The 17,636-nt window shown below is 40.9% G+C and overlaps 1 protein-coding gene across 3 annotated transcripts in view; it reads left to right on the top strand.

The window, feature by feature from the left end:
• Positions 1-648: 648 nt before the first annotated feature.
• Positions 649-17,636, top strand: part of MYLK (myosin light chain kinase) — a 194,260-nt gene continuing 177,272 nt past the window's right edge. For 2 of the 3 annotated variants that reach the window (XM_015634874.3, XM_015634872.3), the window contains exon 1: positions 649-906. In XM_015634874.3, coding sequence (XP_015490360.1) covers positions 750-906 — 157 coding nt within the window. In that variant the 5' untranslated portion in view covers positions 649-749. The remainder of the gene's footprint in view (positions 907-17,636) is intronic. The other variant, XM_015634873.1, reaches the window with a different exon arrangement.

Below are 17,636 nucleotides of genomic sequence, written 5' to 3'. Positions count from 1 at the left end.
ATTCACAGCCCATGCAAGCCCATAAGCACACTCTACGCTTCCCTTACATGCAGCCATAGATACAAGGTCTATAACCCCCACATCCCCACAGGCTCGGCAGCACACGGCTCGTATGGCACCCATGTGCATCCCTACACACTCTTCATACACCCCGCACCCAGATCTGGACTCCCCCATGGGCAGCCGCCCCACCTGGGCGAGCCGCGCTCCACAGGCGCTGGGCTGGGCTGGCCGTGGCCCTCCCTTCGCTGGCCCTGGCACGCCCGGGGCTCCCCCAGGCCCCTCGGGCGCTCTCGAGCGAGGCTCGGCCGGGAAAGAGCGAAGGACAGCCGCTCCGACCGCAGGCGCTATCGCCGCTGGGCACCGCTTCCCCCGCGGGCTCGGCGCTCCCCCGCTGCCGTAGTGTGCGGGGCAGCCCGGGGCCTTCCAGCCCAGCCCGGCCCAGCCCAGCCCGGCTGAGCGGCAGGTGGGCTGCGGCCGGAGCCGCAGATCCGGGACTGGACAGCTCGGGGCGAGGCGGCTCCGGCAGCGCTCCCGGAGCCGCGGGGCTGTTCCTGCCGGCTGCGCCCCGGGACGCGGAGGGAACCCCGTGGGCGGGCACGAGTGGGGGGCACCGCGGCATCCTCCGCAGTGGGAGGTGAAGTAGGCGGAGAAGGAGGAGGAGAAGGAGAAGAGGGAAACCTGCTTCTCCGGAGGGACGAGGTAGCGGCGCTGCAGCGAGCCAGCCCAGCGGCGCGGGCTGCGGGCACATGCCGGGCTTGGAGCACCGGAGCCGCGGGATTCCTGTCTCTGCCCAGCTCCCGTCCCTTCCCCGGAGAGAGCGTCAGCTGGGCTCCGGCAGGGAGGAGGGCTCACCTACCGCTCCTCTCCCGGAGTGCATTAATCCCAGAGCAAGCAAACCTAGTAGTAAGTACTTGTCATCTTTTAAGTATGATTTTATACAGTTTTATTGTTCTCTGCTGGCAGGTAGCAAAAGGTTTCTAAGATGAAGCATTTATAGACTTGGCTGTAAGGATAATCTCTCTGGCTCTCTCTTGGCCTCCTGAGCCTTTCAAATAGAGAGGTGCATATGTGGAGGCACATGTAGCAACACTCCTTCACTACACGTCTACATCTTTAATGTTTCAGACAAAATGTATGTGCTGTTTGTTTTGGGTTTTTTTAACTTCTGCTGTTCTCAAAGTAATTTGTATCAGGTTGCACAACATGCTTAGAGTCTTAGAGGAGGACAAAACCTGGTGACACCACTTAAACATCCTGTATGAGGATGGGGGAAGAAGATGAATGTTTAAAATCACTAACTTGGCAAAGGCGGGGAAATCACTTCTCTGCAGGCTGCCTTCACGCTATGGAGCAATGTGCTTTTGGGGATTCTTCGCCTTTTAATGCCCTTTCCTGTATGTGCACATCTGGACTCTGGCCTGGCACTGCTCCCTGCACTCAGGCTGGAACGGAGTGGCATGGCAGACTAGCAGGGGCTGGAGACCGGGCATGTAAAGACAGAGGATCTTAGTCTTACACTTCAAAGATACTTTTTTGCCCTAGTCTTGTCTTCTGCAGAGTAAATCCCCAGGAATACTTCTCCTAGAGTCAGGAAGTGGAATCAAAAGTGTTTTGAAGGCTGTATTATTCCCCCTACAAAGGGAATGGCTGAAAGGATAAGTGCAAATACCTGATTCCACACCCTTCTTTTAAGGGGTTTCCAAGCATTTGGGGGGGGGGGGGAGTGTGGAGTTACATGACCTGCAGAAGGTGTGTTCCTTACTAAGACTACAAAATTGTGCTTTGTGGAGTGCTAGGAATGCTGCTTCTGTCAGTGGAGCTGTAAGAGAAATAGTAATTTTTAAATCCCTAAGAGAACTACTATCTTTCTCCCCCCACTTCCTGCACACATCTTTATTTTATTTTATTCTGCTAATGACTTGCATCATTATTTGAAGAACATGATATGTGTCTTCCTGTGCAACTATAGATTTGCTGAGATGTTCCTGGAACTAGGTTCTAGGAGTGCATTCTAGGAGCCTTCTGTTTTTAAACCAAAATTATATTTACTAATAACTGAATAGTTAATTTTCATCTGGCACATACCCAGTATTTTCTGTTTCCTCAAGTGATACTGTCCTTCTGTAGCTGGTCACTGTGTGCTCTGCAGTTTGTAACAAAGTGCTCATGATAACACATTTTCATAATACACAAATGTTACACCCATCCTTAGCCTTCTGCAAATGAATGCTACAGGACAAGTGTTTTAACTCCAAAAGTACCTGGAGTGACTTTGTTGGTTGTAGAAGGAGAATGTTTGCTACCAGAGTACCAGCCACTAGAATGATAGGCAGGATGTCCTGTGCTGGTGTGTGACCTATTAATGGCTTTTAACTTTTTTAGATGGACATAAGCAGAAAGGAAATTCCTGGTTTAATAAACACCGCAGCTAGAATTTTATATAAACACGGGAGGCTCACACCAGTTAATATCACTGACCCCATTTTTATTGGTCTTGTAGGGAAGTCTTAAAAGGTCTGCTGCAAAGAAGGTTATAAATCAGATACTCTGCTGTTGCAGGCATGCATCCATAGCTTTAGTTGCCCTGCTGCATGGTGCAAAGGAGAACGAAGGAAATAATTCAGTGAAGTTCTGTTAGTTTGCTTGTATGATGCTGAAAAGGAATTTATAAAGTCTGAAATAAGCTGGGATTACATACTGCCATTGGCTTAGGTTAAATATAAGAGACGCATAATTTTTCACCAGTTTTTGGTCTGTTTCATGTTTTCTGTTCTCCCTGGCTCCTCCTTTAAGTTCATTAGGACTTCCTCTGGGCGATGATCCGATTTTTACAGTCAATCAAAATCCATACCAATATCCTTACACAGGCCAAATACACTGTACTTAGAAACACTATAAACCAACAGCTACAAATTACTTTCAGAGCCTTCCTGAAACAAAATGCAGATATAAATAGAGTTCAGAACTGCTCCAAATGCTGTGCCTTAAAGCTGTGGATGTCGAAATCCAGAAAATGTGCTCAGAAGCTCTATTTGAGAGCCATGTAAGGAGATGGCTGAAGTTTCTGGTTAGACTCTGGAGACCTGGTAGCCACAGTCTGTGGTTGCTGGACTCTTCTAGGTAGCTTGAATTTAGGTCTGAGCATGGGTTGGAAGTGATCCTGGTTTTACAGACAGACTCATCTCCTTTCATTCATAAACTTGTCAAGTACATAATAAAACATGCTGTGGTTTGCTTTTGCTGTGTTTGGAGCTGTACTCAATAGCTTTTCCAAACTTTATTCCACAGGTATGAGTTAGGAGTAGTGAAGGTAATTTTTTCTTGCCTTGGCTGATTAACACACTCTTCTCTCCTTGATGCTTAATTACTCTTTTTTTTTTTTTTTAATACCCTCCCATATAAGGTCAAATGATGCTTTCTCTCATGGCTCTAGAAACATGTTGCTGCACCTGCTGCAGTAGACTTTTTAAACTTTTCCTGTGGCATCCACTATATCAAACAGCATCTTAGCAAGCTTTGTACAGCTGCCTTCATCCCACTGAAGGGAATGTGTCCATGATGTACATTAGGGCTACATATGTTGTTTGGATTTTAGCACTGGATGCAGAGAAGATATGATTAATCTATAGTGCTGAAAAGGATTAATTAGTGAAGCCAGATGGTTCCAGGTAGGATGGACTCGGGTTTTTTTTTAAATTTAGCATAGCTTTAAATGTCATCTTTGCTGTCTGGGTTTTCCTAAAATCTGTGTCTTTTACAGTATGGGTTTTGCTGAAATCTGTGGGTTTTTTTGAGCAATTATTGAGTGTGCTACAGCAAGGTCTGTCTCTAATAATGTTTTCATTAAGCCTCTCTACAAACAGAAGAGTAAACTAATTGCCAGACTAACATGTCATTTGGCTCTGTGAACAAGCTACTGAACACTAACTTTTGAATGGAAACTTAAAAGGCTCATTAGCAACCTGCTACACGAAAGAAATGCCAAAGTGAAATGAAAATACATCTATATTCCTGTTTTTGTTGTTGCTATTAAAGCTGATCTAGAATTCCAGTTTAGTTTTTGTGGGAATCTTAACTAATTTCATAAACTTTTTTTGCGTCTGAACTTTCAGCAGCTGCTCCCTCTATAAAAGCTAGGAATAACTGGTTCTGCTTTAATAGGAATGAAAGGAGAATTGAGCTCTATAGAAATGAGGAGATTAGAGCTCCATGAGGCATATACCCATTTAATGCTGCTGGAAACCAAACCTGCTTGAATAATCTTAACTCACTTCTGGTGAGCAGAAATTCTAGGGGAAAAAGAAAAATTCCCTTAGTGACTTATTAACAAAGGCTTTTCAGGTTTTCTGGGATTTATCATGTGAGCCTAATCTACCTTTTGTTCATCCAGTTGGCAGGCTTTAAGATTTAAAAGAGTCTGCAGAAACTCCTCCCCCAAACTCCTTATTTAATTAAAGAGGCTTGGTACATTATTTACTTTTGAGTCTTCTATTTATGTGGGAACAATGAGTTGGGATTAACATATTGTAAAATATTTGTGAATGCTGCATTATAATCAGGGAAAAGAAACAAACTTTGTCTACACCTTCAAATTCACACTGACCTATATGGATTCAATGAGAATGACTGAAAGTGAGACCAGTCATATGTAAATAGCAAAATATAAATACAGGTGTGTAACTCCACAACAAATTTCTCTGCTTCTGTAAGTGATTCAAAGGACCTGGAGGAGAGTTGGTTTCATTTTCTTCTATGAGAGTCATTGGATATGCAGATCAGGCTTTGCACATAGCAGTAATTTTTATATTTTGCTTTGGTAGTTCACCAGAGACAAACTGGTAACTGTAGTTCTTTCACTAGTTCCCCCAGTTTCTTCTCCTCCCCCACTCCATTCATCTTTGTAGCTGTGAGCATCAAGTTGCAGATAAAACAACTTCTGAGAGAGCAATGGGATGCAGCTCTTGCCAAAGGCAATTAAGTGCTTAGGATTACAGTGTGCTTTACAAAGTGTGTTCTTGCTGAATCCCTTTCCTCTTCTGTTTGCTGGCACTAAGCAGTTTCTTGGCACTTACCTTTGTTATAACAAGTCTGAGCATTGCTAAACTTCACTACAGCATGTCTAGCAAGCTGCAGTGTCTTCTGTTTTGAGGATAGTCTTTCTGGTAATTCTTTACTGAGAGTCAGCTTGACCTCATCACCTTTGCTGTAATTGGATTAAATCCACTCACTTGCCAAAAAACACGACCAGCTGACAGCATATTAATTCTTCAGACTGAAGTGCTGTTTTGTATGCATAGGTTCCATGGTACCAAAGGCATTTTTAGGGCTTGTGATGCAGCCAGTGTGTGACAGGATACAGAACTGTCACAGAGGGATGTTTTTAGTTATTCATCACAAAAAGGTTCTAACAGACCATAAATTCCGTGTGAAAGTAGAAGATCTAACCTGTGGGAGAAGAAATGACTTGCTCTACTTGCCAGTCCCGTGCGTCACTTGCTGCTGCTTCTTGTGAAATGTGATAAATTGCTGAGAATCCACAGACATCCTGGCTGTGGAAAGTGAGTGATGGTGTGTGCTATTTTACACACTCACTGTAGTTTATTTCCAATTATTGCACAGCAGGTTAAAATCATTATTCTGAGTTTTACTGTTTTTTTTCTGTTTTTATTCAGCAATCCTGTGATATGAGGTATTTGCAGCATGGCAGGATGATATCTGAACAAAAAAAATGTACTCAAAAAGGATACTGGAACTGTGTAGTGAAGGATAATCTCATCACCAAGCCTGTAGTTTCACCCGGAGACCTTTTATATACTGTTTAAACCAGTATAATCCAGCTTTCAGAGGGAACCACTGCTAAGCAGCAAAAATCACTATCCTGATTGTTAACCTCAGCAAAATGTAAAAGGATGAATGAGTAATGGGGAGACCAAGGACTGAGTTGCAAATACTCTTACAAAGAGGACTTGGGAGACACAGTAGTACCCAGTATGGCACAGGCACTCTGAGATATTCAAAATAATGAAAGGATCCCAGTTTTAGCTTTTCTTATCTGTCTGGAAGTACTGCAAGTTTCCTGTTTGCTGCAGAGGCCTGTAAGAGCTGTGTTTTGCAGGCAGCATGGGCCAGAGGAACTAGAGCTCCCAGCTCTGTGTTCCGAACAGGGCATTGTTGCACTTGATTTCAAGGTGATGTTGCTTTCTCTAAATTCTATAAACTGATGAACACTTCCAGTGTAAAACAATAGGCAAACAAGGTGAGACAGGGGTGTGAGATTTTTCCATATCTCCTAAATGACAGTCACAATTTAACTTACTATGTGAATGTGCAGTGCAAATAGTAACCAAGATGTCTGTTTTAATACCTCATTATAGAATGCATGTAGTTGCCTAATATTTTTTGGCAGTATTGACTATTTTGAAGTTGCTTGTCTCCTAATGGAAGAAATATATGATTCCATTAATTCTTTTTTAATGGTGTAAGTAGTTTGTTAAATACTGAATTAAAGGGTTTTTTCATTCATATGTTTTATATCATGTAATTGGAATAAATGTCATTAAAAAACAAATTTAAAAAAACCCCTCAGAACCAAAATACTGACCATCTCTCCTGGACAAAGATTAAATCTGACTGGATGAAAAGAATAAAGTATGAGGGCATGTTCTGCAAGAAGCAATTACAAAGTCCAGGTCAGACATACACTGTGTGTTTTAACACTGTTGATTGTATCAAAAGGGAAGTTAAAAACCAAAAGCAATAAGCAAGCTGTGTTTAAAATACACAGAAAAGAGAAATTTGTCAAGAATGGCCTGCTTTACTTAGATTATTTACCTCAGATCTTTTAGAATCGTAAGCTTCCCTTTGGTGGAAGAAGAGGAAGGTATTAAGTCAGTGCTTCATTAAGTCAGTAACACTGAAAGCGTTACTAACTCATCACTTGTTCAAGTCCAGCCTGGTTTTAGAGGTGAGAAACCTCTTCTGTTCTGTGCAGGGTAAGTTTTACAGCAGAGCTGGTGTGGGTTAGACTGGGGAGCGCTGCCGGCACAGAGGCTGCTGCTGGTGTTTGAGAGCTGACATTGTGGTCGTGGTGGCCTCGGGGGTGTATCTTGGGCAGAGCCTGAGAGAGCATCGCAGAGGGAGTCCTGGCTTGGAAACAACAGCTGGTGTCTCACCCCCAACATCACAGCAGTGCAGTTCCTCTGACCTCAACAGAGTTGCACCATTCATGGTTTTCAGTGACGTGGGAGCAAAACTGGGCCTATATTCTTTTAACTGGTCTATTTAGCAGCTCTTTTCCATATGCAGTCTCCATGCCAGTGACAGGAGCTTCCTGGAACTGACAGCAGACACAAAAGACCCTCTTCTCTAAACCACTGGACCTTAAGAATTTTGAAAGGATGTTACAACAAGCCTCATAATACACCATTGTCAGGCTCTCTCTGAAGAGGCCCGCAGTGGTATCATACCTCTAAGCTTTCCAGAGGGGGTGTGATGACCCCACATGGAAGAAAATACAAGAGTAATGGTTTGGGTGGCTATGAGGAATTTTATGGTACTACTTCCCTTGGCTGTAACTTGAAACCAGCTAGAGGCATTTTGTGCTAACTGAACTCTATATAAAGAGACAGACAAATATCTGAGCATGTACCCTACAGATTTTTTAAGAAGAGATCTCAACTTGTGAGCCTGTGCATGCTGGCTACCTCTTTCTCTCAGACAAGGGAGTGGTGAAAGAAGGTTTGTTTTATTTTCTCCTACATTTCCCTTTCTTCTTCCTACTCATTTTCCTGTTCCTTTGCAGTACAGCAGTTTTTCATGTTGCTGTGAAAGCGTCTGTGCTTGTGAGCAGAGCGAGCACATTTGAATGGAAGAGGCGGTGGGTTTGGGAAGTCTTGAGCTCCAGCATTCCCAAGGGAGGGGCAGGATTTGCATTCCCTACTCCCTCAGCGCTGCTCAGGATGTTCCTGCAGGTGTGTCTGTGGGATGGCAGCCGCTATCCCCGAGGGAATCCCCTCACGGTGGGGAGGCAGGAGCACTGCTGTGCAGGCCTCACCTCCTGCCTCACCTGCTTCGAAGTGCTTCCCGCCATTTTACCTCAGCCCCGGCCTGTGGGACCAGGGCTTTATTGCAACCAATGGGGAACTTTGCTCAAGTTACATGCTAAAGTCAGCCTGAACATGGGCACTGGGCTAATTGTTGATCATACAATCCCATCTTGTGCAGACTAAAAATCAGTTTCATGTGTTTGCTTAAAATGCTTCTGAACTCAGAAGGATCACTGCTCTTTCAATTTACCTGGAATTGTGCCTTTATCAAGCTCACCTCAGATGCCAATAAAGTATTGAGCTCCCACTCAATCTATTTAGTTCTTCCCTAATACAGAGCTCAGTTATATTCCTTTTCCAAGGTATTTCCAAGCTATAGCTGTGGATGTTGATGTGCTTCTGGTTAGCCTGAGCAGAAGTGGAGGCTCACCTCCTGACGGGAGCACAGTGACAGCCCAGAAAACGAGGTTACAAAAGTTAAAGACTTGCAAGCGTCTCACCAGCAAGGACAGTCAGACATGGTCAGATGGCTCTCCAGGTAAAATAGTGTGGACCTTGTGCCATTCTCCACGTGTGCTATTGACCTTAATGTAGGATTCTCTAACTGCAGATGCTTTACCTCTTTTTACTTTTTTCTTTGTCTGAGAGGGTGAAAGTAAACATGAATGTTTAAATCAGTTTTAGTACTGGTGTTATATTGATTTTACATTATATTGCACTTTGCTGAGGTGACCTGCTTTGAACTTCCTCATCACTTCATGAGCCCTGCAGGATTCTGTGGGTTTATTATATGTATACACACCTATAATACAGATATATTGTATTAGTAATGTATGGCTATTGATATTGGAGTAGGGGTCTGGAGTAACAAGCCTACTTCTCACTGAATGGCAAAGGAGAAAAATGTGTGATATTTCATGTGTGTTCATGACTGTCATGATTTCTGTGGTGAACATTCCAGTGCTAGTTCCTTTCTAGCTGGTTTTATTGCAAGTGTAAGGTTTTGAGACAGACTGTGTCAAGGGCAGGAATAAGAGAACTTTGTCAAACTTTGTTAGTTTTTATCTGTGTAGCACAGAATCTTTTTCCCCAAAGGCCAAACAAAAATATTTTTTAAAATTGTATGAGTAACAAGATAATGAAGTAAATTGAACATTAAAACAACGGATTTATTGCCTTGAAAACAAACTTGCTGTAATTGCATTTCTTGTAAGGTTTTTTTCTCTTTTGTCCAAACTTATATTTCACTTACCAGACAGGAAATACAGCCTTGCTGATTGCATTTTTAGAGCTATAAATAACTTACTGTCTTCAAAGATGGTGTTAATGTAAAAAATACTTCTAAAATGAAACTTTGATGAAAAATTAAATTGGGTGAGTAAATAATTACTTACTGTACGGTGTGTACAGATATTAAAGGTGTTTTCAGGGGAAGAGTGTTAAAAGAGAAGTTCTCGCACCTGTAACTGGTCTAAATTGTTTCATTTCCTTTTCTCTGCTGGTTGTGTCTGTCCCTGTCCCATTCTCGCCCCTTTCATGACGGGTAATGCATTTGTTTGCTTTCTATCACCTTGCTCTTTTGTTGGGATCATTGCTGATCCTCAGGAAGTGGTATGAAAGCTAAGTCAACTTAAAAAAATTCGTAACGTTAGAATTGCCTCAGTGTTTCAGTTAGCCCAGGAGAACCTCCAAGAGCTGTTTCTTGAGATCCATTTCTCTCCACATATCTCAGTTTCCACAGCTCTTCTGCTAAGGATATTAGAGGATATGTACCTATTTAGTTGTTTAAGTGTCTATTTATGGACCTGTTGACTAGAGTTTGTTTAATCCCTTTTTGAACCCATGAACATCCTTTGCCTTCAGAGTCTTGCGTGACAGCAAGTTCCAGAAGCTTGTAACCTGCTGGATAAACATGTCCTTTCTATTTAAATGAATTGGTTGCAGTGAGTGCTGCCTTGCTGTAGTTTTGTAGGGTTGGGTAAACAACTGGTCTTCATTTAGTAGCTCATGGGTTTTTTGTTATACCTGGTTACACCCACTACAGATGCCTTCTTTCTGAACTGAGGACTCCCAGCCTTTTTAGTATCTCTGTTTCCATCTGGTTGCCCTTTTTGACACCTTGGTAATGTCCTCCTTGGTGTGTGGAGAGCTGTGGGAGTGCTCAGACTGTGAGGAGTGGCAGAAATGTCCTGCGTTCCTCTTTTTCTGAGGATTCCAATGATACTGCTGGCTTTTTTTGACTACTATTGAACACTGAACCAAAGGTGTCAGAGAACTGCCAAGGAAGGCTCTGGCTTCCAACTAGGAACATTAAGAATTGATATTGCCTTGAGGAATTACTACACTAAGGCCTACCTGCCAAAATTTTCCTCAGTCATTTAATATTGATAAATATGCTGAGTAACACCAGTCCCAGCACTGACCCCAGGAATTACACTGCTGATTGCTCTCCATCTTAAAAAGCTTGGGAAGTGCTATAATTTCTAATGTTCACTATCCTACTTACATTAATTCAGACCTGCCAGATTGTTCCCAGGTTCCCTACACAGCCCTTCCTGCAGCTGGGAATTATGCAGGCAGGATCTGTGTTTCTCAAGCAAAGAGACTTTACAAAGGTTTACATACCTTGGCTAGTGGTCCTTAAATTCATATTTGAGTTTCTTGAGAACTTGTGTGAAAATTGTTTTGTCTCAGTGCTTTATTAACATCTAGCTTCCTTGTTCGGTCTGGTATTTCCTGATTTTACTTCAGATTGGTCTGGTTCTCTACCAGATTTGCAACAGAGAGTGCATTGGGTGTGGAAATCTCCCCAGAGATTTCATCGGTAAAGGCTGATGTAAAGAATTCACTGAGCTTCTCTGTTACAACTGTATCATCCCCACCTGAGCTTTATGCACCTTTGTCATCCAGCAGCTGGACCTCTTTTCCTAGCTGGTTTCCTGTCCTTGATGTATTTCAAGAGCTGTTTACTAGCACGGTGATCTTTGTTTGCAGGCAATTTTTGGATTGTCTTTTAGCCCTTTTAATTTCCTGCTTACATTTTACTTGCCATGTTTTATGGGCTCCCCTGTCTTTTCTTAAGCAATCCATTTTCTAAGAGCTGACCTATGCCCTGCAATACTCTCCTAACTCTCCCTGAGGCTTCTTGCCTTTTGAACTGCTCCTTTTGAGTATCCTCTTTCTTTTTCTTTCTTTTTTCTTTTCACATCCTTACATGATTCTCTTTCTTAAATAACTGTACATAGGTTTTGTTTGGTGACCCAGAGTTATTCTTTGCGTTACTTAAAAAGTAGCCTTTATAGCTTTCTCTGGTTTGGATGGTCCCTGTATTTAGAAGTTTCTTTTCCAATGGAGAACTGTATATGGATCTAGAAAAATGATATTATATCATCCCTTTCTTTTGCACAGAGGCTAGTATTATTTCTAAACACCCTTGTGTGTTCTTGGTGTACAGCAGTTAGTGCTGTAATATTCTGTGGAATGTTAAATTTATCAAAACTGAAGGGCACAAGCTTTGTATGAAACTGTTCTAGTGTTAATGGATCTGCATACGTTATTACCTTTTGCATGCACATAGTATATGCAGTGGTGATGAAAACTTTGCACTCCTGAAATCCTGGACTAAATTATATATAAAATTCAAAACCTACGCACTTGAAATATCCAACAGGAAGACAGCCTTGCTTTTCCAGTTTTGCAGACATGAAAAAAAACCTGAAAGAGAACACTCTGTGGTTATATGAGAAGTCTCTGTGGACATGTTTACAAGAGCTCAAGAGTGTTTATATTCATTCCTCTGCAATTACTGGAGGATTGTCCTTATTCCATAAAGCATGTGTATGCATTTGAAGGAGCAGTACAGGTGTTTACTCTCTACAGATGCACTTCAAAGGGCTGTTTGTACAGATGCAATCCAGCATTGAAACAAAATATGCAAACAAGTTATTGTTGATTAATAGTGCTTGGCTACTTGAAGCTAATATTAATCAGCAATACCTAGGTAGGTGAATAAAAGTAGGCACTGTCTTCTCTTTGCCCTGACCACGGGATTAAAGTGTTTGTGGTTTTGTTTGATTTTATTTTTTTTAAACCACCAAGGTACATCTGGTCCCCTGCTAATAACAGAATGCCTCACATTCTGTAAATGGAAACACCTACATATGCAGAGTTCATCTGTTTGAGCCTTTGCTTAACCTGTGAGTGCTGGACCAGTCTTGCTTCAAATCTATCTATGTGTCTGTGCTTTGTTGTTGAAACTCTTGGATTCAAGCCTACTACATTTCTTCCTGGACCAGAAAGCTGTTGGAAATATATACTGAAATGTCTCTAGGTGATCATGATTACTGATGCGTTGCAAGAGTTCCCCATCTTATGATGAGCTAAATAATAAAATAAGAGAACTCTATTTCAATAGTTAGTGCAAAAAAAAATGAAAGTGAAATTGTCCAGAGCAATTTCTTCATCAAAGCTGACAGAAATAACATCTGTGGTGAAAACCTGTGCCTCATCATTTCATTGTGACACATGCAAAGGAAATTATACTAAGTGAAAGTTTCTTGTCATGGAGAGGAACTGATCTTCATGATACAGAAGACTTCTTACAGTCCTGCATCTGAGTAATCCATTCTCTTGAGTGATTTCTTATCAAGTGAAATTTCTGTGGCTGTCAGGATCTTTTGTGGAGGGGCTTAGCTCTGGTATTGTTCTCACTGCCAGGCTTCAGAAGGATTTTCATTGTTATCCAGAGACCAACTTTGCAGTTGGATTTGTAAGTTTATATAGCTACTGCAGCCAAACTTCACTTGTCTGATATTTAGGTATTGATAATTTCAATGGGATAATAATTCATTGCTTTCAATTAATTTTTAAACTGTACAATACATTCCTTAATTTGGATTATTTTCAGGATCTCTAATAGAATGTTTCATGAGTGGTATGGTCAAATACATAGTTCTTAATACTTTCATCACTAGGTTTCAAAACACTTTACAAAGAAGTATCAGAGAGAAAGGAGTTTGAAAGGACTTCTCTGAGGCCTGGAAAAAAGTAAGAAAGGTGAATCTTCTGTTTTTATGTCTGAATGCAAAGTTGTCTTACTGTAACTAAAATCAGTTTAGGAGGTCACTGAATAGAACTTGTGATTGAACATACTACCATTACTCTTAATGCAGACTTAGCCTAGATTTGACTTAATGAACCAGAAACAAAAGCCAAAATCAAAACCAAAAAATCAAAATAGTCACTTAGAAATGCAGATGTACCCATGACAGTGTTTCGGTATTATCAAATATTTCAACTCTTATCTTTAAACTGCAGGCTTCACATGCAGAATTTCTGGAGCTCACTGAAGAATTTTTGGAGCATTAATTTCTTAGCCTAATTCACTGTGAGTCTCCAATGTGTGAATCTTTTCCCTCCATACTTGAAATTTAATATTAGTTGTATTGATACAACTGGATTAATTAGCTCAAAAATATATACTTAGTTAAGTGGCAAGCCAAAATAATTTCTTTCAAATGAAAGAATTTCTTTCAAATGAAAGAAATGAGAGATTCAGCTTCTGAAACTGTTTTTACAATTACTCTGATGTCTTATTATCCATACCTGCTCTATTCTGCTGGTTAAGAAAACTTTTAGGTGCTTTTAAAGTAGACACGAAGCTAAAACAAGCTACTTTTGGGATTGTGTAGCCTGAAAAAAATAAAGAAATATGGATAAAAATAACGCTTTAAACTTACTACGTGGATTCCCTGTACCTTGCCCCTTCCAGATGACAGTTATTCACCGTCTTTCTTCTTCAAATGAGATGTTTGAATGTGATTTATGGGAAAACTGCCTTGCAAAGTTTCTTGTAGGAGAAAGAGAAATATTTCTGGAAACAGAACAAAACAAACAAACAAAAAAAAACCCAACAAAAAAACCTGGATAAATGAAAAGTTTTGAACTGTCTCACAAATATCGAACCTCAACTTGTAAAAATAAAACCTGATTTTAGATCCAGTATCAGAATTTGATGCTGTTATTTGGAACAGCTCTGGTTAACTTAGAACAAGGACTGACTGCTCCCTTTTGTATGCTGGAGTTATCTAGTACAGCAATTGTAAAAAAGAAGGACCAAACTGGGAGTTATGTTGTTCCACTTTGCTGTACAAACACTGAGGAAAGCCTTGTCACTGCCCCTAAAGAGTTTTTCCCAAGATGATGAACTGCTGCTTACTTCTAGTGCAATGATATATATACAGATAGATAAATAGATAATTTTTCTAATGGGGATCTGTACTGAACTGGTAAAACTGCATGTCTGTGATATGTTTGACTGTGCTTCTGCTTTTACTCTTGCTTTTCAAAAGTGTGTGTCATTTCATTCATCTTGTACCATACTCAATAAAGTGTTGTTAAAACAGGTCTCAGAAAGTGATGCAGATTTTTTTCTCATTTGAGAAAGAAAGATAGGAGACCAGAATCTCATGTAACTCCTTTTTTTTTCATTACTATTTTTTTTTTTCTCCTTTGTTACCTTTCATCATGTTTCAGAAGAAAGGCATTCTCAAATTTAGATTTCTGTGGCTTCAGTTTCCAGCCCCTGGGTTTTGGTATGTCTCTGAGATAACTTTAGCATCTGGTACTGCTGGGTTTCCTCTGAAGGTACTGCTCTGTGTGATAAGAAAGCTTGTAACCCTCTTAAACTGAACTTTTTGTGGGTTTTGGCTATAATATGCATAAATGTATATATTTATATTTTTTTAATCTATTTTTCTCAGTCTCCAAATCATTGTCATGCCCCATTTAATTCTCTCCAGACTTTTTCAATGTCCTTTTAAGGACGGGAGTGAGGTGGAAGACATTTTCCATTGTGTTTGTGCGTCAAACTGAGAGGCCTTGCTCGAGCTTCGAAGCTCTCCAGAATGGAAATTTAAACCAAACACTGAGGAACAAAATGCTAATGCTGTATGCTTTTTAAAGAAAAAAGGAGGGGAAGATCTAACTGGGCCCTGGGGATCCATCTTCACTGTGCCTTATAACCACAGCTTTATCCTTTCCAGTTCCTAAAGATGCTGTCAGTATTGAACTCTAATGACCTGATTAATGCATTGGAGGGATGCCTATAGATTGTGGTATTGATATTATTTCCAGATGGCTTCCTGGCAGGCAGATTGGCAACAAGATGTCATCTTTGTGGTGATGAGGAGGAAGAGTGTGGATTTTTTACTTTCTATTTTAATGGAGCTTGTCTCAGCAAATAAATACCAGTCATTGGGTCAGTTGGTCTGAAAAACAGTAGCTTTGTGGTAAGCTGAATTCTATAGATTTATTGGAGTCTATAGAGTAATTCAGGAAAAGGATATGATATCTATATTGTTTGCAGAGACTTAAGAGAACTATAATACCTGCTCCTCCTTCAGTCAGCAGGGAGCTGTCTTTTGAAGCTGCATGTATCCTGTGCATCTGAAATCTCTGGGATAATCCCAGACGTGTTTCTTGGGGCAAATACTGGATTTTACAGGATTTAATTCAGAGAATTGAGTTCAAGCAATGAAGCAGGCAGCAGCTGTTAAAAATTCCTGAAACACCACTGCTTAGAATTTTCTTCCTGTATTTTGTGCTTCAACCAGGAAGCACTGATCATGCTCATTATTGATGAGAAAGGGTTAAACTGAATTACTGACAATATCCAGTGGGTCAGACTGTCTGAGCTGCCCCTTTGTGACAGCAGTGCAGTATCCTACTCAGTTTTCTGACCCACAAAGAAATTGCTTCTTTTTAGTGACAGTGTTTTGCTTGCATGATGGCCACATGTACAGCTGGTTCCATTTAACCCATGAGACTAAAATGGTCTGTGAAGCAGCTTCTTATTTCTATTGTTAAAGCAAAGATTAACCTCTAATCTCCTTTTCCTTACACAAGGATTTCTTCCATATATCAATATATAATGTGCAGGCTTGTTGGGCAGAAGAATCAACTAGGAGACTTGGAGTGTCACAGTGGATCTGCCTTTGGATCTGAGTCCTCTCAGTCCTAGAGAAATGTTTCAGTTCCCTGAAGGAAAAAGAGCTGGATTCAAAAAACTGAAACTTTGCTTATTTTTTTGGTGGGATTTTTAAGCTGCTGTACTGTTTCACCATCTCTAACTCATTTTAAATACCAGTTCAGGTGTCTGGAAGAGCTGTTGTCTGTGCACACAGTATTGTTCATTTGTTTTGTGCATTGCAGCTTACACAGAAATCTCCCTGACCTTTTTTCTTCCACCTTCATTGCATTACTGTTTCATACTGTTTCTGCTTAAATGCCTGGTACTGCCTTTAGACGTGCCAGGGCACAATCTTCTTTCTTACCTGTGGACCTCTTTTAATGTCAGAAGAGATTAAGGCAGAATGAAGAGATGTGTTTTGATGACTTCAAGACCCCACGTGCCCCCAGTGGTTTGCATATAAAGTGCTTCACTGGGGGTGGATGCTGTAGCTCTAAACTCTTATTGCACACACTTTGACATTCAGCTTAGGGAGAACATTGAACTTCTAGTGTTAGAAGAGGGGAAGATAATAAACTGATGTAGGAATATAAGTCTTGGCCAGAGCTTCAGGCCTTAATAACAGTTTTTGTTGGGAGGAAGCTCTGAAATTGCAGTGATTCTGAGCCAGGCCCTGCTGTAAATTTAAGATGTTGGAGACAACTTGCTCGTAATGTTCTCTGAGATTTTTTTAGAGACAATGTGGTTCTTATTGCAATATGCCTCCTCATTCTAAGAGTACTGGCAGCTGATTCTACTACTGCTGACATCAACAATGCTGCAAATCTTGTTTTTTCTCTTAATCAGCAAATGTTTTCTCTCCTAGACCACGAAGTAGTGGCTTCTTTTTAGACATGGGCTTCTGCATCCTACCTCTAGGCTGGTAGGGTGCAGTGTAGCAAGGAGAAGCTTGTGGTTTTGGCTAAATTCCATTTCTCTACCTCATTTATTTGTGACCTGTCCTTCATCAGTTTTACTCCTGAGTTCTACCTTGCTTCTTTTTACAGCCAGATCAGCAAAAGCACCATAGGAGTTTGAAATGTTGGATATAAGACACAACGTGAAAAAGCCAACTCCTTCTGCCTTAGCTCTAAACCATCTAAATCCCTGATGCATGATTTATGTCTTGTGTATATCTGGCCAAATGTTTCCATGCCATAATTAATGGCAACTGCCTGGTGATCAATTTCTAGTGGAAGGATCACTAAAGCTTTCTGTGGGAAATCTTTTGAGGAAAACCAGTGTTCCATTTTCATTTCACCACTTAAATTGTCTTTTGATGACCCACAGCAGCCTGAAAAATACAGAAGCAACCCTAGTCTTGCTCTAGTTTGGATTAAAAAATGGAATTAATGTGGACAGAAAATACTATCTTTGTCATTGGCTAGTTTCTTCCATAAGAGAAGGAATTGGGTTCTTTGCTATAGATGTTTGAGAGGAGAGGGGCAGGAAATAGCTTGGCTTGGTCCATCTAAACCAAGGAAATCTGAAGTTGAGATTTATGTTCCCAGTGTAATTCTTTAAGCTCTGGGCAGGGAGGGAGAAAAGGAAGTGTGTTCAGTGGTATGAGGCTAGAGGCA

The sequence above is a fragment of the Parus major genome, chromosome 7, assembly GCF_001522545.3.
Source record: "Parus major isolate Abel chromosome 7, Parus_major1.1, whole genome shotgun sequence".
Taxonomy (NCBI): domain Eukaryota; kingdom Metazoa; phylum Chordata; class Aves; order Passeriformes; family Paridae; genus Parus; species Parus major.
Note: the sequence above shows the minus strand (reverse complement) of the source record. Positions and strands in the feature narration are given on the sequence as shown.